Source organism: Nannobrachium achirus (genome assembly GCF_963921795.1).
Source record: "Nannobrachium achirus genome assembly, chromosome: 13".
Lineage (NCBI taxonomy): Eukaryota > Metazoa > Chordata > Actinopteri > Myctophiformes > Myctophidae > Nannobrachium > Nannobrachium achirus.
Window position 1 is genome coordinate 53473960 of NC_137833.1, and position 27990 is coordinate 53501949.

At 41.9% G+C, this 27990-nt stretch overlaps 2 protein-coding genes across 2 annotated transcripts; one reads left to right on the forward strand and one right to left on the reverse strand.

Annotated features, from left to right (window-relative positions):
• Window positions 1-354: 354 nt before the first annotated feature.
• xylb (xylulokinase homolog (H. influenzae)) lies at window positions 355-27970 on the forward strand. Its single transcript, XM_080741162.1, has 19 exons — window positions 355-586; window positions 1261-1343; window positions 2071-2140; window positions 2337-2417; window positions 2639-2725; window positions 10834-10962; window positions 13121-13186; window positions 13481-13553; window positions 16458-16576; window positions 17650-17731; window positions 18112-18152; window positions 20060-20175; window positions 21073-21188; window positions 22386-22459; window positions 23285-23381; window positions 24578-24636; window positions 25261-25348; window positions 25984-26078; window positions 27224-27970. The coding sequence occupies exons 1-19, from the start codon at window positions 533-535 to the stop codon at window positions 27290-27292; spliced, it is 1599 nt and encodes a 532-aa protein (XP_080597288.1). The 5' UTR covers window positions 355-532; the 3' UTR covers window positions 27293-27970.
• Window positions 8208-9608, reverse strand: LOC308296715 (nuclear factor 7, ovary-like; the record flags this gene model as incomplete). The annotated part of the gene is made up of 1 exon (XM_080740043.1): window positions 8208-9608. One exon carries the CDS (start codon window positions 9606-9608, stop codon window positions 8208-8210), a length of 1401 nt encoding a protein of 466 aa, XP_080596169.1.
• Window positions 27971-27990: the final 20 nt, after the last annotated feature.

The following is a 27990-nucleotide window of genomic DNA, read 5'->3' on the forward strand; positions in this document are numbered from 1 at the left end:
GACTCGACTTACTCTCTGACAAGTATTCCTTCAGTTCTGGCGCCATCTACTGTATATAATATATAATGATTCTGTTTATTTTCAGATTGTGACAATAAAACTTGTTTTGTAGGCCTACATCTATGCAATGAAATCACGGTGAGGCCAGGAGAGAGATAATTCATGCTATATCATTTAATTACCAAATGGTATTTTTTATGGCACAAAAATAAAAACATTTCCCAATTTCTCCGTTTGTTTTGCCTCTGGAAACTTTAAGGATTTCGACGAGTGGAACCATATAACTTTGTAAAAGCCTTGTCGGACTGTAATTGTAGTTACACCGCTACACATCAACAACAGCCGTGGGAAACAGCCAAACTCTTGTCTTGATAGATGCATAGACTGCTGCAGAGCTTATTACCTCTATGATGCAGAGTCAACAACTTTAAACAGCTGTAAATGAATGAATGGCTCAGTGATCTAAAGCACAGCTCAAACGTATTAGTTCTATGATCAGCAGCCATCAGAGTCCAGAGTGCAGCTCAACACCATGGCTGGCGCAGACACTGCAGTGTTCCTGGGCTTGGATTTCAGCACCCAGCAGGTAACACTTAAATCATGATTATACGCTAGTTAATTAATCCGTTATATGCGTTCATTAGACGGTGCGTCACGCGCGTAAAGGCGCGCGCACGACACACACCGTGGGAAGAAAGGGAGAGACGTCCTGGATGCAGCTCGAAGAAGAAGAGTTTGCAGAGGAAAATACAAGTTTATAAATGTCCACAAATACAAGTTTATAATGTCCACAAATACACGTTTATAGTGGCACTTTAAACGTGTGCTAGTGCTTATTTATGATGCTACAATGTTGCAATGTTTCCAAGTAGCCATAAATCATAACTCTTGTAGAGTGCTTTTATTTTGGGACGTTTTGAGAAGAAGTCCCAAAATAAAAGCACTCTACAAGAGTTATGATTTATGGCTAGTTTCCAAGCGTGGTTACAATGTTAGTTTACAATGTTTATAATTATAACAAGCCACCCCCCATATAAATGTCATTCTGTGTTGTCTTGTGAAGGTTGTCTGTTGATGGTTTGTTTGAGTTATTGTGTCGTTTGAAATAAAATTGTGTGTTGTGTAGATGAAGGCTGTGTGTGTGTGTGTGTGTGTGTGTGTGTGTGTGTGTGTGTGTGTGTGTGTGTGTGTGTGTGTGTGTGTGTGTGTGGTTAAAGTTGATTATTGTGTAGTTAAAGGTGTGTATTGTGTGTATTGCAGTTAAAGGTGGTGGCCATGGATGGAAACCTCAATGTGATTCATCAGAACAATGTTCACTTTGACAGTGAACTGCCTGAGTTCAGGTAACATTACTACTACTACTACTACTATTATTAATATTATCATTATTATTATTATCGTATTATTATTACCCTTACCCATTATACTAATACTATTATTATATTATTACTTTTTTATTACTATTATAGGCAACACACTCATGCTCTATATCTAAGCTAAAGTAAACCATTTTTTTGTTAACTGAAGTTATCTGGGTTAAAAGGCTAGATATCTTGGACAATATAATGTCCAATCAGACAGGATTGGTCATGCTTCACTTGACATCACAATATACTAGTAAGACGCCTCAGGGCGACAAGCGACCTCGCCAGGTCGCGCTTTGTCTTGGCCGTCTGGCCAGTGATGTACAGTATATCGGACCAGTTACCCATATTATGGAGACTCCTGGTAGCTGGTACCCATATATGGAGATCCATGTACTGTATATGGAGATATACTGTGAGACCCCAAACATGCGTACTCAGTTATTCGTTATGTGAAAGTCCTGTGACGTCTATCACATCTGACATCATACATACAAACCCTTTTATGATATGGGCTGTCTTCCTCCATATATAGGCATGAAATCCTTTTAGATATGGGCTTAAAATTGATTAAATCAGCTATTACTATTACTACTTCTACTACTACTACAACCACACTTGCTATTTCCCAGAATTTGTTTTCTTTTCCTTTTTTTCCTGACACTTTTTATCGTTCTGGCATAACCGTCTCTCTGTCTGTCTCTAGGACTGAGGGAGGAGTTCATATTCATGATGACAGACTAACAGTCACCTCTCCTGTACTGATGTGGGTTAAGGTAACACACACACACACACACACACACACACACACACACACACACACACACACACACACACACACACACACACACACACACACACACAGCCAGAGTGCTGCAGAGTCACTGTGAATCAGCAGACAGTTTAACCTTTTCAACCCTCGCGTCCTGTTTTTCTGGTCTCTGATTGGTTGTTGCGTGTGTTTGTCGGCAGGCCCTGGACCTGCTATTGGACAAGATGAAGGGGGCGGGGTTTGACTTCTCGCGCGTCCGGGCTCTCTCAGGAAGTGGACAGGTGGGAGACACGCCCCCATCCAGCACATCTTAAAGACTTTAGATTTCAACTTTATTTATTTCACCCAGTGTGTGTGTGTGTGTGTGTGTGTGTGTGTGTGTGTGTGTGTGTGTGTGTGTGTGTGTGTGTGTGTGTGCGCGCGTGCACACGCGCGTGTGTGTGTGCGCGTGCACACGTGCGTGTGTGTGTGCGTGTGTGTGTGCGCGTGTGTGTGTGTGTAGCAACATGGCAGTGTGTATTGGAGGAGAGGAGCTGGTGAGACCCTCAGACAACTGGACCCGGAGAAACCCCTGCATCAAATACTACAGGTGTGTGTGTGTGTGTGTGTGTGTGTGTGTGTGTGTGTGTGTGTGTGTGTGTGTGTGTGTGTGTGTGTGTGTGTGTGTGTGTGTGTGTGTGTGTGTGTGTGTGTGTTATTACTATAAAAAGAACCAAAAGAACAAGGATTATAGACCCATAGCTCTCACTTCAGTGATTATGAAATCACTTGAAAGATTACTCTTGCAACATCTTGTTAATATGACCAAAGACAAATTCGACCCCTGCCAGTTTGCATACAAGAAAGGTTGCGGTACAGAGGATGCAGTTGTCACACTGGTCCACTTAATTACAAAACACCTAGATCAGTCTAATAAGAATCATGCAAGGGTGCTGTTCTTAGACTTTTCTTCAGCTTTCAACACAATACAGTCTGATATACTAGTGTCAAAGATGGTGCAGTTGGAACTGAATCCATACTTAATACACTGGTATGCTGCCTTTCTTACCAACAGGGTACAGAGGGTGAAAGTGAACGGAACCCTCTCCTCAGCAGTAACCACTAATGTTGGGGCCCCCCAAGGTTGCGTAAGCTCAGCTATACTTTTCACCCTTTATACTGACAGCTGTCGTACTGAGGAATGTCTGTCTGAATGTCGTATTGACAAATACGATTTCACTCTTTCACTCTTAGATAGTTCCAGTGATCCTGGACTCCACCTCAGAGTGAATAAGGTGGTTGAATGGAGTGATAACAACGCTCTCATCATTAACACAAAAAAGACAGAAGAGATTGTTTTTGGTGCACCACCAGATACACACAGATCTCCCATTACTATTCATGGTGAACAGATCAACCAGGTATGTTTGTATACATACCTCAGAGTAGTAATAGACCATCTTTTGTCATGGAAAGATCAGATTGAATCTGTGTGTAAGAAAACAAAGCAAAGAATCTACTTCCTTCGCCGTTTAAGATCATTTGGCGCTAGTAGACAGATTCTTCTTATGTTTTTCACGTCTGTCATTATTAGTGTTCTTCAGTACTGTAGTACCACCTGGTATGGATGCTTTTCTGCAGCCCTTAAGTCACAACTGCTGCAACAACTGAACATTTGTTCAAAGATAGTTGGACAACCACTTCAGAGGCTATATACGACTACATATGATAACAGCATTCTAAGGTTGGCAAGAAATATTACCTCTAATAGTAGCCATGTGTTGCATAGAGAATATAGGTTGCTGCCTTCAGGAAGGAGATACAGTGTTCCTGCATACAATAAGGTCAGACTAAAAAGGTCCTTTGTCCATCAGTCGACATTAAGGCTTAATCAGGAGTTTGGCCATAGGTAGGCTTAGTGGTGGACACTGCTCTTGTCTATATTATCCTTATGTATGTAAACCTGTCTTGTTTTTGTTACCTGTGTCAAATGTTTGTACTGTATATATGTTTCGCATACATGGCTGCTGTGTCGCAAGACAAATTTCAGTGTGAACTGACAATAAAGTACTATATCATATATATATATATATAGCAGTGGCGAATTTTCAGGACCTTCAGGGTATTCAGAGAAGACCCAGGGATCCTCAGAAGAAAGAAAATAATATTTGTATTTTTAAATAAAAAATATATTTTTATTTTTTATTATTTTTATTAAAATAATTACAATTATTTGTGTTGGTAATCTGTTAAACTGCACTGTTTCGCTCGCTATACTCGTTGTAGTTGTTTCTTCCCCAAGTTCTGTGCATAGGGAGTGCTTGTGTGCTGGGAAAAATAACAGCCAATGAGAGATTTTTTCTACTGAGTCTCTGCGCAGATTACTCTCACTCGCAGTACTTCTAGAATTCCCTGAGCCAGTTCCCCATAATACAAGCCTTGGTGTGGATTGACAGTTTGATCAACCAATCATATTTTGAGGGCTCTGGTCAAGGGCAGAGCAGTATAATCAGAGAGTGGTGTCACCGCGGGGTCAGAAACAGCGCTGGTCACGTGGTTCATTGTCACTTTACACCTCATAGACTTCAATGCATTTTGTAAACTTCCGGTTCGCCGTTTGTCACTATACGCCAATAGATGTGTGCGTAGAAGACCTGGCCCCATGAAGTGAACGGGAGTGACGCAACTCTCCATTCTAGGGCTCTGGTCAAGGGTATACGGAACACCCAGGTTCAACCACCAATCAAAATGAGTCAAGTGACTACTGGCCAATCACAACACGGCTTTTCCGGGACTTGGAGTGGAACAACAAGCATGTTTCACACTCACTATGCACAACCTCTATGTGCACAACACGTGAAACTTGTAAAGTAAACAGACGCGACATGGCTGCAGCTGGAGTGAATGCTGTGGATTTATTATTATCGTTGCCTTTTTCAAGAAGACTGTTTTATGAAAAGATGGACAGAACTTAAAAGGAATGATAGCTTTATGAACCCATCTTTGAGAAATTCACCCAAAAGGACAGGAGGATGTTTTTCTTTTCTTCAAGTGAACAACTTCATTGGTGAGAGAAACTGAATTAATTTATATTGCTGGATATGCCGCTGTGCATTTAATTTCCATTGATTGATCATTGAAGAATGTATTAGAAGTTTGCAATTGGAAAAGGTACAGTTTCATGACAGTACAAATCACTGGTCAGCTAAAAGGAGATCCTAGTAAACCTTACAGCTTATTTACACAGGAACCACTTTATGTATCTCATATAACATTGAAAGACAGATTGATACACCCTGTTTTTGTCTATTTAATGTGACAGATTGATACAGCCTGTTTTTGTCTATTTAATGTGGGTCTTTCTTGACGTGGTCTTTCTTTGCATTGATAGCTGGTGTTGTTACATGATGGTGGACAGTGCGTTTTGCTTTGTAAAGCGCGCTATGTTAAATGGACGTTTCGATTGGTTGCGCTGGTTGTGTCATGTGTGGCTCTGTCTGTCAGCAGCGCACATCTATTTAATCCTTATATTGGCATTGGTTTGGAAGTCTTGGTTTGTTTGGAGTATGTGTGTAGTGCTAATTAGGTTAAGCCTACCCAGCGTGCTTGCCTTGTACACAGTCTGCTGTTCATTGTTAACCAGTTTTGTAAAAGAAAAAGAAGAATGAAAAAGGCATACAATTTGCGCGCATGTGCACGCGCGGCGGGGGGGGGGGGGGGTGCGTCCCCGAAGGTCCGGTCCCTTGGGGCACGCATCGCCACTGATATATAGTGAATTTGAAATAGACACTGTCACAAGATGGGCTCAGGGGTAGAGTGGCCAGATGGGAACCGTAAGGTTCCCAGTTTGATCCCGGGCTCCCCCAGAGTTGGTGTCGAAGTGTCCTTGAGTAAGACATTGAACAACTACATTAATTTCTCTCGATGAGCAGGTTGGTGCCTTGCATGGTTTCCTCCGCTATCTGTGTATGGGTGAATGTAATTCACAATCTATTTAAAGCACTTTGGATAAAATGCACTATTTCCTAAGAGAGTTTTCCCCATTTTAAACGTAGTTGTGCGGTGACCAAAATATCACACACCAAAATATCTACACGAAGCGTTGCGTGATGCTTAATGAGCTTGTGGATTAGCTAATTGTCTCCACCAGGCAGAAGGCATGGCGAGACTATGTTTTGCACCCTGTCCGTCCGTCCGTGTGTCCGTCCGTGTGCGCAGTGGCGAATTAAGAATCCCCGGGCCTTGGCGCTTCTCCAAATCAAAGGCCCCCCCGCCACCGCCCGACCGACCCGACAGACCGACCGAACCAAACTGTGCACACACTCCCTGGATGTCAATTCAGAACATTTTTGCATGGGCCTGTTCTAGTACCACCAGGAGAAACTCTTTTTTGCACACCACTCCTGCAGATTTTGTCCAGCAATCATGCAAATCGGTAGGGTTAGACACAACAGTATCTCTACAGTCATGTGATCAACATGGATCTGTTTCCATTTCCATATTCCTTACTGATTGGCTAAGATTGGCTTCGAAAGTTTGCAGGATTGGTCCCTTTTGAACAAGATGCTCAAATCATGAACGCAGCGTGCAATTTTGGTGAAATTGTGTACAGACATTCCCGCTAGCCAGAGGAAGAAAAGCCACCCAAATTTTTTTAATCTGCTTCATGGTGGTGCTATAACAGGCTGATTCGTGTTTTTACCAATAACTCCACCAATCAGTGTAAAACATTTTTCATATCTGCCTTTTATAGCGCCACCAGGAGGCCGACTTATGTAAAACATTAAAATTAAATATAACTCTTTCAGATTTTATCAAAAGATCACGCAAATCAGTACACAGTATCTCCATAGTCATGTGATCAAGACGGATCTGTCCATTATTTCATATTCCATCCTAATTGGCTAATTTTGGCTTCCAAAGTTTGAACAAAATGCCTCAAATCATGAGGCAGTGGTCCCTGAGGGAATTCCAGGTGGTCCCCAGCTAAATGATTTAGAGTTGATAAACATTTCGCAGTTTAATTTCTCACTCTCAGGAGTAAAATTATTGTTTAACATCTGCATTACTTAATTTAAGTTTACACAAATGCAGAATGTAGACGAATTGTTGTTTTGGTCATCTTTTTGACTGTTGTCTCTCCTATGTTCAACATCAATACAGCATGGAATTGTGGACAAAATGATATCTAACTATAACAAAATATTCAGCGTTTTGGGTCTGATAGGCTAAATCTCATCAAATGTGGTCTGTGGCTCAAATGCTGAATAAATAATGGACCGTGATATGAAAAACGTTGAAAACCATTGCTTTATAATGTCAGTACAGTACAGTACAATTGTGAAAGTATACAGTATATAAGTATAATAGTCTGATACATTTTAGAATAAACATGATTATTACTGAGATCATTTCTACATGAGCCAATGTCCCAATATGAATTACTGTTACCTTTAAAATCATTCAAATAATCCTGTTATTATTATCATTAGTGCTATTACTCTTATTATTAATACTATATTGAAAAGTGATAGCAGACAATAGACACTAAATATTATCTATAACTTTAGTAATTATTGACAATAGACAGTAGAAATTATCCAACAATAATAATAATAAAACTTTATTTGTATAGCACCATTCATGACATGAAATGCAGCTCAAAGCGCTTTACAGAGCAGAAAATGAAGCACAAGTGCTTAACAGAAAAGAATACACACGATAACAATAAGGCAGAGAAAAATAAGAACATAAAACATTGAAGAACATTTAAAACATTTTAAGAACATTTTCAGAACAGTGCAGACTTCAATAGCAGCACAAGAATTTAAAAATCCAGCTAAAAGCAAGAGTAAAGAAATAGGTCTTGAGCTGTGCTTTAAAGCTATCCACAGAGGCTGCCTGTCTTGGTGTAGCAGTGTAGCGGGGGTTTATTTCAAGACATCATCATCATCATCATCATCATCATCTACATGTTGTTCATTGCCCTCGACAACACAACAATCATATTGATTTTAACATTGAATGCTATATCCCTTAAAGTGTCTAATAGTTTATCACCATCACCATCATCATCATCATCATCATCATGTCTAACTACGTGGTTCCAGAGTTACACTGACCTTCCATGGTGACATTTTCAGAGGTTGGCGTGTGTTAATGTATGGAAAGAGTGTGTCAGTGAAAGTGTGTGTGATGGTGTGTATGTGTGTGTTAGTATCAGGATCAGAGAACGACAGTGTTCCTCTGTTCCAGTCCAGTTGGACTCTGATCATCTTGGGGTTCTGCTTCACTGATAAATCAGTGGATGACCCTGGTGAGGAGAATGCTGTGTATTTACCTTCAAATAAATGTATGGCCCAGCGTTGACCCACTCCCTGTCCCTTCCTCTGAAAGGACTCTGCTAACACACCTAGTGTCCATAGTGTACGGTCTCCAACCTCAACATCCCAGCTGTGAGTCCCTGAGTTAAAGCCCTCAGAACCCAGGACACGGTTCCACCAGTCAAACCTCTCTGGGTTGTCAGGAAGCTGCTGTTTCTCTCCACATCTCACACTGGTCAGATCATCAGACAGGATGAGTTCTGGATTGGCAGTGTTGGGGTCCAGAATGACAGGAGTGTAGGAGACAATGTCCTTCATCTTCTCCCAGACTCTGAAGGTCAGGTTCTTCAGGTGTTTGGCCTCGTCTATCAGTGCCCCTGAGACCACCTGTGGGTCCTGCAGTGTGAGCTGGGCCCTTTCCACTGTGGTCTTGTAGTTCTGCAGGAATGAGATGTGTTCAGCACTGAGCTCCTTCTCTATGGCTCTGACTCTGTCTGAAAGGGTTAATATGTCTCTGTTCAGACCCTCAATCCTCTCCGTCATCATCTGACTCTTCTGCTGCTCTTCCTCCCTCAGTGCAGTGATCCTGGCCTCCTCTTCCTCTTGTAGAAACTGATGCATCTTCTTATACTGTTCCTTCATCTGCAACTCTGCGTACCGGGCCCGGACCTTAATGTGTTCTGCTGTTTGGCCACAGTTGGTTCTCACTTTATTAAAGGCCTCCAATTTTTCCAGTAAAGGCTTCAGTAATGTCTGGACTTCCTCCTTGTGTTCCGGGGCAGCTTCATCGACGGGTCTGAAACTGTGCTTGATGTGTTTTTTAGAATCTCGACACACAAGGCACGCTGGCTGCTGACATTCCAAACAGAACAGTTTGAGTTTCTCGTCAGCATGCAGACTGCAGAGAACCCCAGACCCTGTTGAAGCTCTCTGATGTCTCTCCTGTATGAAGGCCTCACACACGTTCTTCAGAGCCAGGTTTCTGGGTGGATCCACTGAATGTCTCTCCTTACAAAGTGGACATTCCTTTATGTTCCTCTCTCTCCACCATTCCTGCAGACAGGCTTTACAGAAGCTGTGGCTACAGGACAGGATAACAGGATCTTTAAAGATGTCACAACACACAGGACAGCAATAATCCTCTTCAAGGCGAGACACCTTGGACGCCATTTGATCTCTGCGTGAAATTTACAAACACTCTGTTCCAAGCCAGGAAATCAGCTGCCAGTCAGTGGTGGTGACACTCCCTCCTCTAGAATGTTCCTTGTCCCTGAAGTTTACTTTCACTTTGAATCCTGGTTCTTGTTAAAGTTGAGCAGCGTAAGCAGTAGGTTGTCAGTATTCCCTCCTGTAGCTGTGGAAAGACAGTCTGTACTCCTTAATGGGAAGTTGTGTGTTTGACCTGAAGGTGAATCTTATCGTCCGGCTCTGTGTGTCATCAGTGAGGAGTCTGAGGACAGGCAGAATAACCACCTCTGTTTCCTGGTTTCTCTCAGATTAGTCTGGCAAGGGGAGGAACTATGACACTGAACTATTGCAACATGCATGCACGTACACACACACACACACACACACACACACACACACACACACACACACACACACACACACACACACACACACACACACACACACACACACACACACAGGCCTTTCAGCCTGGCGATTGTCTTCGCCAGGCTGAAAGGCATGGCGCGAGTATGTTTTCCGATCAGTGGAAAACGTTGTATGCACATTCCCTAAAGAAAACCTCTGCCCTGCAGTTTTCACATTTGCATTTTATAATGCCACCAGGAGGCCAACTTATGTAAAACACATTCTTTGCTATTACTCCAGATCAGATTTTCTCCAACAACCACACAAATCAGTACATAGTATCTCTATAGTCATGTGATCAAGACCGATCTGTCCCATATTTCATATTCCATCCTAAATGCCTAATATTGCCTTCCAAAGCTTGCAGGATTGGTCTGTTTTCCACACATATTCCCACTAGGTCAAGGAACAAATGCCACCCCTTTCACATTGGCCTGTTTTAGCGCCACCAGCAGGTAGACTTTTGCAAAACACATTTCTGGAACACAATGCCTCAAATCATGCATGCAGCTTCCCATTGCCGTGAAAGGCCTAAGATTGGCGAAGAACACATGCCAATGCCACCCTTTTCACATTGGCCTATTATATATTATATAGCACCACCAGGAGGCCACAATAACCTACAGTACCTGACCTGGCGGAGAACTGTGCTCAGAAGAGCACTGCTTCTAGTTTTGAGCTATTTTCAATGCTGTTGAAGAATTTGTATGTCCGGTACTAATACAAACTTTGTGTGTGTGTGTGCGTGTGCGTGCGTGCGTGCGTGCGTGCGTGCGTCCGTGCGTGCGTCCGTGCGTAGTGCAGTTTCTCCGTCTCTGACAGCCCAGTATGGATGGATTCCAGTACAACTCAGCAGTGTCAGTACCTGGAGTCATCAGTAGGAGGCGCTCAGAGACTGGCTGACATCACAGGATCCAGAGCTTATGAGGTGATGTGACTCTCTTTCTCTCTCTCTTTCTCAATTAAATTCAAATAGGCTGTATTGGCATGGCAAACATAAATTTGCATTTCTATTGTGTGAAATAAAAACAGAAGCAAGTAATGTGTGTAAAACTACCGTAAATTCTCTTATAGGAACCCGGGCTATTATTTGTCTCAAGAGTAGCGGGCACCAGGCTCTTGTTGGAAGCAGGACAGTATAAGAGACAAGGCTTTTATTCCTATTTCTCAAAAATATCAGAATGATTCAGATCAGATTTTTTTATTAGATACCGTATTTTTGGAAAAAAATATAAATATTATATATTATATATTAGGTTATTTATAAAGAAAAGCGTTTTTATTGGAAAATCATCATAGAAAGGCTCATACAGAGATAACATTCTGCTGTATTGTATTGCATTAACCAATTCATACTGAAAATCAGCTCCTCATAATGTGTATCAGAATAGAATACAGTCCACAAAGCATACTGCTCGGGAATAAAAAACACTACATTTCCCATCAAGCTCAGCGGCTCGTTTCGTCATTCAGATGCGACTCTCCCTGGTAAACAGGAACCACAGGATACTAGCATGGATACTAGTATAGCCGCATTAGCTTCATTGAGCTTCATTTACTGTTTGGATTAAACTTCCACGCTAAAGATCTCATGTGCGGCCGTCATCCACGCCGATGTTCGCGAGGACTACGCACACGCACGCGCCCCGGTAAGTTGCCAAAGTCATCCGTCTTTGCCAAACGGAACGTGAAATGAGCGGCGTCCAAATATCGCTGCGCAGTTTGTAGACAGTGTACGGTAAATCATCGTAACAGCTGGCTTGGGATGTGAGTGACAGTCAGACAGAGTGGAGAAAGGTACTCCTGAATGATACGTAACGTAAAAAAAAGAGGAAAAAGGAGGCTCTTATTGGAGCGTCGGCTCTTAATTACTTAATTCAATTGCGCACCCGGAAATTAAAGCAGGTCCGGTTCTTTATTAAATATAGGATATTATTAGAGCATTTACGGTATGTCTACTATAATGAGGAAATAGAGCTTTTTGGAAAAGCAACATTGTAGTCAGGCCTGGACTTTCATTGTTTTAGGGTCAAGGCCACTTAGCCTTTTGGGGTAGTTAAATTTTAATATTAGAGGGTCATCAAATAAAACAATGATTTCAAATCTGCGGTAAAGGTAATTTGGGGATGATTCTATTTTACCCATCCATCCATGGGTAAGTTTTGCAGCATCTCTCTTCCTGGGTGAATACGCTGCTATCGACTACAGTGATGGTAAGGTCCTTCTACCTACCTACCTTAGTACCTACCCATCCATCCACCCACTCACCCACGCACGTGAGCAGACTGAGCACCAATATGGAAATTTTTGTCCGATACTGATGTTTAGATAGATAGATAGATAGATTTTTATTAAAGTGATTTGGTGTAGACAACGGAAAAAAAGAGTTCCATGCACAATTGTAACTCAGGTCAGAGAATTGAGGGTTTAAATAGTATAACGATCCGCAAAATGTCCCGATTCAGAATCTCAACAAGACATTGGTGTCTAAAAAACATATACAGAGTATTTCTACATTCCAGTATTTATACTTTTACTTAGGTAAAACATTTGAGTACTTCTTTCCACCACTGGTTAAAACTGCTTAGAGGGACAGGGTGAGTAGATGATGGTGTGCGGGAGGCGTCACGAACCCAACATCCGGATTTACGAGGCGCACCGTTGCTCCGATCCACTCCAAACGTAGCCTCACGTAGCCATACGCTATCACACTGCCTTGTGTTAAATGCCAGATAGTCTAGCTGCGCTAGGCCAGTGGTTCTCAACCTGTGGGTCGGGATCCCCAGAGGGGGTCCGCAAAATAGTTTGAGGCGCCCCCAGATGATTGATGTGCAACATTGTTTTCTCACTCAAACAGTAAACAAACCAACATAAAGTTTAAGTGTATAGAGGGTATCTGCACATTTCTAAAGTGACAATTTAATGACTTTTTAATACCTCTAAATTGACAAATTAAACATTGACCAAATTGTCAAATATTAGGGGCAGAACTTTTGAAAATAGCATTCATATGAATCCATATCCACTACTTTACTTTGTATCTGCCTAATAACCAGATCATGTAAACTCTCTCTCTCTCTATCTAGCGTTTCACAGGGAATCAGATCTCCAAGTTCTACCAGACCAGCCCACAGCAGTATGAAGACACTGAGGTGTGTGTGTGTGTGTGTGTGTGTGTGTGTGTGTGTGTGTGTGTGTGTGTGTGTGTGTGTGTGTGTGTGTGTGTGTGTGTGTGTGTGTGTGTGTGTGTGTGTGTGTGTGTGTGTGTGTGTGTGTGTGTGTGTGTGTGTGTGTGTGTGTGTGCGTGCGTGCGTGCGTGCGTGCGTAGTACATGCATACAGACACTGTCACTATGCAGTGTCATGGTGACAGATCGTCCTAAAAGGTCCTCACAAGTATAATAAGACTGTAAACGACTGTTTGTGTGTGTGCGTGTGCGTTTTCAGAGGATTTCATTGGTGAGCAGTTTTGCGGCATCTCTCTTCCTGGGTGAATACGCTGCTATTGACTACAGTGATGGTAAAGTCCTTCTACCTACCTACCTTAATACCTACCCATCCATCCATCCATCCATCCATCCATCCATCCATCCATCCACCCACACACCCACGCACGCACGTGAGCACCGATATGGAAATTCTTGTCCGATACCAATGTTTAAAATAACAATTTTGCCAATAGTCGATACTGATACCGATATTTGTTTATTTTCTTTTATGGTGTTATTATTTCGCCCTTTTGTGCCAGGGCAACTAATACATCTTCATTATAAGAAACTAGTAAGACGCCTCAGAGTGACAAGTTACCTCACCCTAAATGACGTCTATGACATCTGACATCATACATACAATCCCTTTTATGCCCATACATGGAGATGTCTGTAGAACCAGCCACACAGATATGGGCTGTTGTGGCCATATATGGATTCTGTTAGTGTGGTATGTGGCCTCCATATATAGGCATTCCCATATGTCCTGTTAGATATTGGCTTAATATTGATGACATCAGGGAAAACCATATATGGGCATAAAAGGGATTCTGTTAGTGTGGTTCCCCTGACATCACAGCGACGTCAGAGCATGATCTCAGAGCTGCAAACCGATAGACCCTACAAAAATGTACACGTCCGGATTAGGGTGGATCTTAAATGACCTTTTTCTGATTTTCTTGAGTCTCACCCCCCAATTATGTTCCAATGTACAAAAAACTGCTTTGGTTAAAATTTGGTTGAATTTCAAGCATATTTAGAGGTAGCTCAATCAAGTCAAAGATTGTACATTTTATTGGTCAAAATCGAATTGCACTGCAGGCACATTTAAGTTATACATTACACATTATTCTTATACTAAGCACAGAAATGATATTTTTTAAGCTTACAAATCTAAACACAAATCTGATTACATGTTTGTCATATGTCAAACCAGAATTAATGTATTGTAGGTAATAGCAAAGCAAAGAATGACAATTTGCAATTTTTCATTTAACGTGCACAATGACATGTCTTTATTGCACACTCTTCAATCATACTCACAACACACAACAAGTACACAGCCCCACTTCCTTGATTACCCCCAAAACCCCCGAAAGTCACTGCAGTATAGCAATTCAGTAGTTACTGATCAATTAAAGTTTGTTTACGGCTATCGGGATACTTGTGCCGATAGTCCTGCACAATTTGCAGCAAGTATTGGAGTTGGGACTCATCTTTAGTAATGAGACCACAATATTCTTGTATTAGGTAGGTCAACCCCACACTCTGCATGATCATTAACAACATTCATCGCCTTCACTACAGCCAGAGCTTCTTGGTAGTCCTCCCTGGGCTCCCACTCAAAGCACCTTGGAAAAAATCTTCAATGTTCTTCCTTGCAATTGTTCCAAGGTCAACAGTAATTCTCTTCATATGCCCCTGTTCACCATAAGTGATTGGAAAACTTTTGAGAAGCAGCTTTAGACACCTCAGCATTTATTGATGAACCGGATACCTCGCTGCTCGAGGTATCCGGTTCAGAGCTCCAGGAGCTACCCATCATGCCCGTTGGATGGCAAAGGTTATTTATTGTATGAAGATCTGGATGTTTCATGGCCAATTCAAACTGACCTTCAGGGAAGAAAAAGCATGCATGGATTTGTGCATTTTTGCAGTTTGCAATTATGTGAAGGCATGGATGATGGCACCTGTTGCTGTCAGCGCTCCACTAAATTACTTGGCAGCTGTTAAAATCGTTGCTGGAATATTCATCAATAAATGCTGAGGTGTCTAAAGCTGCTTCTCAAAAGTGTTCCAATCACTTATGGTATTTTGCTCCAGAGATTGTCGGACTTGCATTGTTTGACAGTCAAGTGAGCGCGCAAACGAAGAGGCTGATGGTGAGAGCCATGAAAGATGGAAATGAAGATCATGAACTGAGAATTACTGTTGACCTTGGAACAATTGCAAGGAAGAACATTGAAGTGCTTTTCAAAATGATGGATCTCCCAGATGACTTCCTTGACGTTGATCCCGATGAGTGGGAGCCCAGGGTAGACTACCAAGAAGCTCTGGCTGTAGTGAAGGCAATGAATGTTGTCAATGATCATGCAGAGCGTGGGGTTGACCTAATACAAGAATATTGTGGTCTCATTACTAAAGATGAGTCCCAACTCCAATACTTGCTGCAAATTGTGCAGAACCATCGGCACAAGTATCCCGATAGCCGTAAACAAACTTTAATTGATCAGTAACTACTGAATTGCTATACTGCAGTGACTTTCGGGGTTTTTGGGGGTAAACAAGGAAGTGGGGCTGTGTACTTGTTGTGAGTATGATTGAAGAGTGTGCAATAAAGACATGTCATTGTGCACGTTAAATGAAAAATAGCAATTGTCATTCTTTGCTTTGCTATTTCCTACAATACATTAATTCTGGTTTGACATATGACAAACATGTAATCAGATTTGTGTTTAGATTTGTAAGCTTAAAAAATATAATTTCTGTGCTTAGTATAAGAATAATGTGTAATGTATAACTTAAATGTGCCTGCAGTGCAATTCGATTTTGACCAATAAAATGTACAATCTTTGACTTGATTGAGCTACCTCTAAATATGCTTGAAATTCAACCAAATTTTAACCAAAGCATTTTTTTGTACATTGGAACATAATTGGGGGTGAGACTCAAGAAAATCTAAAAAAGGTAATTTAAGATCCACCCTAGTCCGGATGGTCGTATACGGACAAGCTCTAATGGTTCTGATAGTAAACTGCGACCTACGGTCGCAATAACTCTTCAGAATCTGCAGAAACACAACATCATTGCCTTGATGCAAGTAGCATCCATCTATCGATCTATTGATCCATCTATATTGGCTATCCATATACCATATCTGTGTGTGTGTGTGTGTGTGTGTGTGTGTGTGTGTGTGTGTGTGTGTGTGTGTGTAGGTTCAGGTATGAATCTGTTGGACATTCACAGTAGAAGCTGGTCTGAGGTGTGTTTGGAGAACACGTCTCCTCGCCTTCAAACTCTGCTGGGAAACCCCCAGCCTTCCACTGCAGTGCTGGTAAGTATAAGGGCCGAGGCATACTCCACATTTTGTGAATGTATAAGCATTTCAGGTCCATGTCACACTGATAACACTCTAACCTAACGCGGACCAGTTTATGTAGGTAGATGGGCGGGCGCGGCGAATCTCTCCGCGAGTCTCTGGCCAATAGCATGTGTTCTCCTCCCCCCACCCCCCTCTGCTCCTCTGCTCAGCGCAGAGAACGCTGCTGCGTCAGGACGTCAACACATTCGGTGCGACGCTCTCTGCACTCTGATTGGTTAGGGAAATTCTACACTTCCTCCAACAGTGATCATAACGCGATCGCCCAGGCTTCTTTTTCTTCCTATCGCCAAAAGAAGCCTGGGTTTCCGAGGCTACACTGATAAGAACCTAGATGCGCGCGCAGGTCGGCACCAAATGAACCTCGCTGCCCATAGGATACAATGGATAGCGGTCACGTTTAAAAAAGCATTCCATCAAACTTTCAGATGCTGTTTTTCTCCCAGTGTGGAGGAAGAATGTTTAGGATTTTTACTGTGATTTGAAATATATATTATATATATCTTGAAATATGTTATCCTTTGTTTCTGTTACAATAATAGCGATTCAAAACAGTTGTCCTTCAAACCCCAACTCCATTCACGTTCATCAGAACAGAAGGAGCGCTCCTCATCACAGCGCTACCAGAGCGTCTACTGCTCACCCAGCTGCAGTCCATAAAGCCTAACTTATGCTCCGTCCTGCGACGGTGTCGCACGCAGACCTCCAAGCTCAGAACGGTTGCATTGACCCCATGTGAGCTTGTATATCAGCTACACTCGACGCGCAATACCGTTGTGCAATGAAGTATATATGTCTCGATAAGGGCGCACCCATGGGTGCACCTCACTAGCCAACACACAAGGAGGTTAATGAACTGAAACCAGCGCTCCCCAAAACAACAGGTTTGGGGATCTGTTGGGAATTGATTACGTGATACAGTCACCTGTGCATTTAGTCTCAATATTTGTAAACAAAAAATTGGTCTATAGACGCATACATTTATAATGTGGAAGGCGTTGTGATGCAGTGTGTTGTTTTGTCCACAGGGTGGAGTCTCATCCTATTTGGTTTCCCGCTATGGTTTCCATGAAGACTGTCAGGTTGTGGCCTTCACTGGAGACAACCCAGGTAATTAACAACACATCCTGCATGAGGGTCCCTGGCACACAACTCTTTCACATGGGGGTCCGTCCGTCCGTGGTCAAATACATATGAATTTAAATAAAATACATATTCATTTGGTGGTCCTTGGCTTGAGAAAGCTTTAGACCTCTGTCCTCAGTTTGAGCCATGCCATCCAATAACAGTTACATACCACCAGTAAGACTCACTAATCGGGAGAGAAGCGACCATCAGGTCGCATGTATGCACAAATTGGCCTTAGCATCCTCATGGTGGCGCTAGAAGAGGGGCATGTGAGAAATAATTTTCTTTTGGTTTCTAATCATGTTCTCTCTCTCTCTCTGTCTCTGTCTGTGTGTGTGTGTGTGTGTGTGCGCGTATGTCAGCATCTCTAGCAGGTATGAGACTACAGGAAGGAGACATTGCCGTGAGTTATAACTAGTCTTTATGTTTACAATTTATAATTGATTATTTAGTATTTGCTATTCATCATTTAAAATGTATAATTCATTCCATTTGACATTTACAATTGATGTCAAACCAGAGAAAGTAGGGTAAAGGTCTGTTTTAGTTAAGGTAGAAGAGTCTATTCACGATATTCCTGGCCCCGCCCCCGGCTTCCTGTTCATATCCTGAAAGAAAATAAAAAACATCATTTGGTTTCCTGTGTCCTTGCATTAAAGTGTCAGTAGAGGCGCTCTGGGCTCTTGGCTCTGAATGAACCGGTGTTGCCATGTCTGCTTATAATAAGCAATTGGTGTCGTTGTTTATTGGGCTTACTTTCTAATATTTTTTAAACCAGTGGTTCCCAAATCTTTTCATATCAAGGACCCCAGATTAACAGATTTGTCCACAGTCGCAGACCCCCATCTGAAAATATGTGGTGCCAGGGACCGCCACACAGATTTGTGTTGTTAAAATGTTTCAAAAATATTCAAATTATTTTCGTTTTTTCTTTCCTCTATATTTTTTAAATAGCAAATATACAAGCTCACAATGTGTCACAATGTGACACATTGTGAGCTTGCTGATCTGCTATTTTCAAATGTAAATGTAAAGTAGTAAAACTGAACCTAGTTAATTCTATTGGGCTTATTATTCATAGACCTGGCCGCTTGTCTCTGGCAATATCTGGCAACAGACAATTCCCTGTCACTTCCTTGGGATCTCTTGTTCTTCGACTTGGGAGGAAGTGAAAAGATGTTTAAAAATGCTCCAGCGCCCTCTGTAAAAGGAAAATGGCAGCCTCCATAGAATGGCCAGGAATATCATGAATAGGACGTGTGGAGCGAGAAGGGTTGTACGGTTGGGTGTCCTGAAAGTAGTGATGCCATGATCACTGCCATTGACGTGCTGTTTGTATGACCGATCGCGTCGCCCTGTTTGGCTCGTTCGTGTCGTGCCCGCCTGGTCGCGCATCATCTTGTCTTTGCATTGACTTTTTTGCGGGGCTTTTATGCCTTTATTGATAGGACAGTAGAGGGACCAGTAGGCCAGCGGGCACCTTTACATTGATTTTGTATGTAATCGCACCGCTCAAACTATCCAGATTTGAACAGTGACACCTTGCTTACATTCATGATGATGATGCCATGAATGTAAAATATCATGTCAGTACGTGCTGGTTGTACGCCATGCATGACTTTTGCTCAGTACATGGACGTAGAATTAACATGAATGACTGTCCACAGACCTCCTCTGAGACACAGAGAGTAGTCAGAAATGAATGAAACCACAAATGTCTGTACCTTGTGCTGTTTACATTTCTAACTAATACATCTAAATCAGGGGTCTTCAACGTTTTCAGGCCAAGGACCCCTTAGTTGAGAGAGAGAGATGAAGCAGGGACCCCCACAACCTTTTCATAGATTCCATATTATTTCATTGTTTGACAGCACAATCATCAGTGTATTTTGGATTCTTGTCAATTTTTGTTTTCAGATATTTAACCACTTGAACAGTCAACACTTAATAAACTTGACCTTTCTCTCTGTACTTAGTCTCCTATTTTTACCCTCTGCATCAAACCTCTTTGCCAAAATAGCAGATCTACAAGCTCACAACGCCTCGCGCTGCATTGCGTTGTCTCAGATTATGGACACTAGGGTTCAAATGCATAATATAAAAAAGTAGGAAAAAAAGGTTTCTATCACACAAAGATTTGGAGGACCCACTGTTGTAACTCTGAGGACCCCCTAAGGGTCCCGGACCCCCTGTTGAAGACCCCTGATCTAAATCAATCAGTCAATCAATCAAAGTGTGTGTGTGTGTGTGTGTGTGTGTGTGTGTGGGTGTGGGTGTGTGTGTGTGTGTGTGTGTGTGTGCGTGTGCCAGGTGTCTCTAGGAACCAGTGACACAGTGTTCCTGTGGGTTGAGGATCCTCGTCCGTCTCTCGAGGGACACGTCTTCACAAACCCAGTGGACTGTAACAAATACATGGCTTTACTGTGGTACGCACTACACACACGCACAAAACAACAACAAAATCTGCCTAACAATGATGTCAGTGAGTGCAGCGCTGCGAGCTTGTAGATCTGCTATTTTTGAAAAATCATGATTTTTTTTTTGCAAGTCTTAGAATATATCAAAAAATATTCAAAGGCTTGCACAAATGTTTTTTTCAGAAATAGCAAGCTCGCAGCTGTGAGCTTGTATATCTGCTATTTTTTAATCGTTAAAGGTAAAGTGCACAGTGCCTCTAGATATCCTAATGTGTCATTGGCTGTGGATAAAAACCTGAATGAAAATGTACTTGTTTACATGAGCATTTTTATTCTGAATGAGCAGACATTCTGAATACAAGTGGAATATGTAAACGCAGCCATTGAAAGTAACAAATTACAATAATACAAGGGAAAATAAAAAGTCATGCCAGAAAATACAAGGAAATTAACAATATACAGATATTGTCATGTCCTCCTCCCAATGTCAGAGTAGAAAATATATTTAAACAAAATCAAATAAAAAACTGAACACATCATGCACAGAGCAGGCCAAGAATTTCAAGAATTATAGAAAGGGCACCAGTAGCTCAATCAGACTTACTGTAGATTTGTTTTTATTTTATTATTATAGCATTGCATTCAATAGCAACTCATGCTTGAGAGGATCTGGATGTGTGTAAGTCTTCTCTTCACTGTAACGCTTGAGAACAAATCTGATCCTATATCAGTTATTGGTCTCTTTGATCACTAATATATCAGTATAAGTAATTTTGGTCGGTGCCTACTGTATAACAGGTGTGAGGTAAACCCTAATGGAAATTTGCATTGCAGTTTTCGTTGATTTGACCATGCAATGAATTGGTAATCTGTCAATATCATGCATGTTTGTGTATTATCTTCCAGTTTTAAGAACGGCTCGTTGACCAGAGAGCGAATCAGGAACGAGTGTGCCGAAGGATCATGGGAAATGTTCTCCGCCTCCCTGAGAGACACGCCCCTCGGAAACCATGGCAACATAGGTACAGCCATCTGGTCACATGATCATTCACATGTCCCATTTCCTCGCAGTGTCAGAAAATCTCCATCCTTATATACAATTTAGAAGTTAGCCACTCCCTGAGAAGTTATTCACGCCCCGTGTACTGTATGCATTCTTTTACCTTCTTTGCCCCGCTTTTCTGCCTCAGCCGCGAACGGTGCTACGTCACATATCATTCTTCCTGAAAGGTCTGTCCTTCTTCCTGAGACGACAATCACTTATCCTTTACAGTCTCTCCTTCTTCCGTGTCTCTCAAGTAAACGTCCCTGACGTATGCGGATGCGACGTGCCTTTGCGCAAGTGGAACCTATACTTCTCTGCCGGAGCCGCCGCTACGTCACTGACTCCACCTTTGCCTTCAGAACCCATGTCGCCTCTCGCGACCGAGTTTTTCCCGGTGAACCTAAGCGCAACGGTGGGGGCTTGGGAGTGTGCGGAACACGCACCACTGACTACTATTGCTGATGATGGAGAGCTTATATAGCTTAGCCTTTGTATTGAAAATGAGAGGCACTCTTGCCGATTTATTAAGAGTCGAGACTCGTCGCCAATTGCAAGATATTTAAAAGTTATTTGGGGCCATGATGATGATGATATCCTTTTCTTCCCACAACTAGACTAAGGATTTATGTGCGAACACTAGGATTCGCCCGCCGAAGGCGGGCGATATTCTAGTATTTCAACATTTTTATTTTTTTTTGTAAATTAATGCCCTAATATTATACATCAAACAAGTGTCGCACAAAGGTAGTAAAAATAGCAGATCATGATGACCAGTTTTTGTGCAGAATTTGGAGGGAATTGGACAATGCTAGGAGTTGGACTAAACGTTCTACAATGTACTCGAAATAGCCCTTTCCCACTTGACCTTTTACATTTAAAGAGTTTCAACCTGCGATTCTTATTTTGGACCATTGAGAAAAAATACTAGAAATGTTGTTATTGTTACTAACCCTAACCCTAACCCTTATTGCAAAAGTAGCAAAAATAACCGATCGACAAACCCACTATGCCATGCGTTTGTGAGCTTGCGGAACTGCTGCTTCGCTATTTCTGAGGCCTTTTTGCTACTGTCTATGGGTGAACGAAGCAGGAAGTGCTGTGTAATGGTTTGAATGTTCATTGGTTGATTGTTGCAGGCGTTTTATGGTTGATTGTGATTGGTTGATCTTTGCAGGCTTTTATTATGACGTGGTGGAGATCACACCCGCTGCCGTTGGACTGCACAGGTTCGATTCCCATGACGAACAGGTGTGTACTGCTAGATCAGGGTTTCTCAAAGTGGGTGCCATGGCACCCTAGGGTGCTGTGACACAAGTCCAGGGGTGGCGCAGAATACTTAGACCCGCTATACTTGGTCAAACGTAACTGAGTTGCACTCACTTCTACGTCAAATGTCTCACCAAAACATTCACCCAAAATAGCTGATCTAAAAGCTCGACGCGTCTTGAGTTTGTAGACAAACTTTGGCAAATGTTCCCCATAGAAAAAAATTTATATGTATAAGGTCAATGACCTGGCATCAGTCTAGACACATAATGCTATCTAAATGACATCTTAGCCTTTGCATTAGCCTGGAAGGTTATCGAAGCTAGGGCAAGTGCTACGGTAAGTGCTATGGGCTAGGGTGAAGTCTTCAGATTACATCAACGGCACCCCTGAATTAAATTGTTATACTTTATAGCACATTACATTTATCTTACACTATATTACTGTTACGTAAATGTGTCAATATTTCCGCCTAAGATAGAGTATGTCACGAGGAAAACTTGACAGAATATCCTTTTCCATAAGGACAGATTAAAAATAATCTTACATTACTTAACATTTAACTAGACGCAGAATAACGAGTGAGAACGCAACAACATTTTTTTTTGTTTTCTCTAAAGACCGTTGTCAAGTAAACATGAAACTGTTATGAAATATGAAACCAGCCTACCAATGACGATCATCAGTAGGCGGGTTCGGTCGTTTCAAGATATAAAACATTTTTAGATTATATTTTGTTATTATTTTATATTATATAATGTCACTGTCCTTTAATGTTGTTCACTGATCTGTCTGTCTGTCTCTCAGGTGTCATGTTTCAGCACCCAACAGGAGGTCAGGGCGTTGGTGGAGGGACAGTTTCTGTCTAAGAGACTTCATGCTGAGAGACTGGGATACAAGATACGTAAGACCTCTGTACTGTACGCACACACACTCACACACTCACACAGACTGGGCAGATATGTAAGACCTCTATAAACACACTAGGGCATTCACCAAATATTCGAATATTTGAATATCAAAGTCACTATTCAACGTTGTTCACCAAAGTCGAATATTTGCTTATTTTTATTTTTTTATTGTCTCTTATAGGTGATACACCATGCATTTAACAATTATTTATGTCATATTGTTTATGTTCCAAAAACGTTTTTCAAAAGGTTTGAGGCTAAATTACCACTCCTGAATAGAGAGCCTCTCTCATTTTTGAATGGCTCTCAGAGCATTTTCAGCTGCAGTACCACCTTTGGCCTGAACCTTTGGCCTGAACCTTTGGCCGTCGCTGACGTCAGCGACGGCAGCAAATCTGGACAGCCTGTTTTGAGAACCCGTGGGATGCTTTTAACCTCCGCCTTCCCAAAACCAGAGAAAGACACAACGGTCAGAAATGGGACTTTGTGAGGATAGAAGGTGCTAGTGGGACCCCAAAAAAAGGTTTTAAAATAGGAAAAGTGAAATTTCATGGTGTATCACCTTTAAAAATATATATAGTTTATAAAGCTTGGCTAGATAGGAAGTCTAGCCAATATGAGTTGTCAATGCCCCTGGTGGATGAATGTGTTAATGCTCTAGTCTATACCAGGGGTTCTCAAACCTTTTTAGGCCGCGACCCCCAAAATAAACATATTTGAACTGGGGAACCCCACCCTGACAAGCACTTGGAATTGTAGGTATTACATTTAATGTGACTCGGTTCCGCAGATAAATATTGTGAAAATAGCAGATCTACATGCTCACAACGCGAGGCGTTGTGAGCATGTAGATCGGCTATTTTCACAATGTTCGCCTCTTGCTTACTTAATATTTGACAGTTTGGACAGTCCTGTCGAATATTTGACTATTCGAATACTTTGAGGTTGAATAATTCGAATACCAAAAAACACTATTCGTGAATGCCCTAAAACACACACACACACACACACACACACACACACACACACACACACACACACACACACACACACACACACACACACACACACACACACACACAAATGCTAAACCATTTAGTGTGTGTGTGTGTGTGTGTGTGTGTGTGTGTGTGTGTGTGTGTGTGTGTGTGTGTGTGTGTGTGTGTGTGTGTGTTGTTTTTTTATTTAGTTCCTGGTACCAGAGTTCTGGCGACGGGAGGGGCTTCATCCAACAAAGAAATTCTGCAGGTGTGTGTGTGTGCTGCTAGCCTGCGAGCTTGCACATCTGCTATTTTTGAACATTTTTTAAAGATCTTGAGCGTGAGAAACTACTGATTTAGAAGGCATTTGTAGAATGGGCCTCAGGATGGGTTCATCAAACAGTGATGTTTGGGTCCCTCTGGACGCTTCATCCAGAGTGTCTCAGAGAAATGATGCCATCATAGATACTCATGGCCACAGAGATGGGCACTATTTGAAATACATGTATTTGAAATATGTACTTGAAATACATTTTTATTTTATTTTGTCATTTGTATTTGGCTGGGATGGAAAAAACAAGATGTAATTTGTATCAAAATAGTTTCAGGTCTAGTATTTTCTGAAATATACAGAATACTTTTTAACATAATTTTATTTTCAAATTGACACATTTTAAACACTCACAAACTGTAGTTCCCAGGACTATGACAAAATAATTGCGATCGTGTCAAATAATTGCAATTGTGTAAAATCATTGCGATTATGTAAAATAATTGCGATTAGACGATTGTGTAATAATTGTGACTGGCCTACTTGCTCTTTTAGAGCGGTTTTGAAGCACTGACGCTGCCCTACAGTACGATCGGTAACTCCTCTCCCTTCTCTGGCCAGGTTCTGTCAGACGTGTTCAATGCTCCAGTCTACTGTATAGACGTCTCCAACTCAGCCTGTCTGGGCTGCGCCTACAGAGCCATGCATGGTAAGATCTGATCTCTGTCCACCACACCATTCCTGTTTTTTAATGGGGAAAAGTCACTATTCATGTCCGGGGCACACACGCGCCCTCTACTTCTAAACACACACACACACACACACACACACACACACACACACACACACACACACACACACACACACACACACACACACACACACACACACAGGGAAGGCTAAAGGCTCATTCATACTCCAAGGTGAGGTGAGTAGCTACTCACGTTTTGTCGGTCAGTAAAAACAGAGAGATGTGTCAGGATGAGTTGCTACTCACCGCAGTGACTGATGTTATAATGTTGTAGTTTTCGGAATTTAGAAAACTATACCGCGGTGAGTTGCAACCCACCTAAACTGGAGTATGAATATCTTTGCGCACGCACGCAAAGAGATGTAGCGTGTGCGCATGCACGCACGTGCAAAGAGACATTGTAGCAGCAGTCTGCTTTTTTTATTATCTTTAATTAGAGAGAGCTGATGACATTTAAACTTCTTCTAAGATTCACATTGAATTCCAACTTTGTGTGTGTGTGTGTGTGTGTGTGTGTGTGTGTGTGTGTGTGTGTGTGTGTGTGTGTGTGTGTGTGTGTGTGTGTGTGTGTGTGTGTGTGTGTGTGTGTGTAGGTGTGCGTGCCGAGTCAGGTGTGTTGTTCTCTGATGTTGTACGGAACGCTGCAGAACCACAACTAGCTGCCACTCCAAAGCCTGGAGCACAGCAGGTACACACACACACACACACACACACACACACACACACACACACACACACACACACACACACACACACACACACACACACACACACACACAGTTGACCACTTAAACACTATATTGAAGCAATAAGCAACAAGAGGCATGTGGTTACCTGGTATTTTATAACGGCTGAGAGGCGTGGTGAGACACGAGGCAAAGCCAAGTGTCTCCAACCCTCTCAGCCTCTACAGGTAACCACATGCCTCGCGTGGCATATTGCTTTTCTAAAACGGTTACAATATGGCAACATGAAAAATCATGTACCAATTAAAATGAGAACATAGTTTCCAGCTACAAGAAAGTAGTTCCCAGCTACAAGAAGGTTCCCAGCTTTTTTGCCAACAACACAGGTGCACTGTGGAACACTGTGGAAATAAATAACGCACCTGGGTTTGATATAAACTGATTCAAGGTGTGGATTATAGTCTCATATACCACAGCAATTAAAGGGATCCAAAAGTGCTCTGTTTCTTACCAACTGCCCCAAATTAGTCAGAGGCCTTAGGGTTTTTTCGTGCCAATCAGTCTAAAAGCACCAAATTTTGCACAGATGTAGCCCAGGGCATGCTCTAATGATTTAGCTAGGGCGCCCGAGTCGGCGACCTTCGGGGTCGCCACAGCGGCCAAATCAAGTTGGGCTCCCATCGACTTTCTATACAGGAGGAGAATTGTGTGTGTGTGTGTGTGTGTGTGTGTGTGTGTGTGTGTGTGTGTGTGTGTGTGTGTGTGTGTGTGTGTGTGTGTGTGTGTGTGTGTGTGTGTGTGTGTGGGCTTGCAAAGCTATCTTTGTGGGGACCTCATGTCCCCACAAAGATAGTACAATCCAGGGAAAAAACCATGTGGGGACAAATTAATACGTCCCCACAAGGTCTTTAGGGGTTAGGTTAAGGGTAAGGGTTAGGGTTAGGGTTAAAATGAATGGAATGTCCCCACAAAGATAGTAGACTATGTGTAATGTCCCCACAAAGTAGCAATTGCAAACCTGTGTGTGTGTGTGTGTGTGTGTGTGTGTGTGTGTGTGTGCGTGTGTGTGTGTGTGTGTGTGTGTGTGTGTGTGTGTGTGTGTGTGTGTGTGTGTGTGTGTGTGTGTGTGTGTGTGTGTGAATTCTAGGTGGTTGATGGGATGTTGAAACGCTATGCCCGATTGGAGGAGAGAGTTCTCCAAATGTCCCGCCCCTAGACCACATCCACCAATCGTTGCTCTTAGAACGACTCCATCTCTCCCCTGATTGGACAGTAGAAGGAGGCTTCGGCTAGCACACGTCAACAACTTTATGATAATGATTTATAACAAATCATAATAAAAGTAACTATTGATATACTTTGTATACCTTCATACTTCTACTGTATGTGTGGCAATTGCCAACTGACAAAAAGATTTGTTTTATAATTAATTAGTTTAATGTTGTTTCTATACCGGATCTCAATAACGATAGGAAGTAAAAGAATGATCTCAGTAAAAGAAAATATCAATCTGTGACTGACTGAATGAATGATTTAATTAATTAATTCATATATCAGTATTTAGTTAAAGGAGCTATAGTCAACTTTTTCATTGTAGGTGTACATCCTAGTCTACAGACTAGGATGTAAACAAAGTACGGGCCCTGTAAATGTAAACAAAGGGCCAAAATGATTATTTTATCATTATTTTACGCTTTGTGTGGTCATTTTTTAATTGAAACACATATATGAAGCTTATTTTTTTATAAAATATTTTCGAAACATTATTTTTATTTTAGCATCCGTTTTTCAAGAAAAAGTTGACTATAGCTCCTTTAACTCAGCGGGACGTGGTTCACTCAACATGTTAATGTGAATATTTTGTAATGCTTTTTTAATTAAAAAAAATAAACAATTGCACAGAACTTGTTCCAA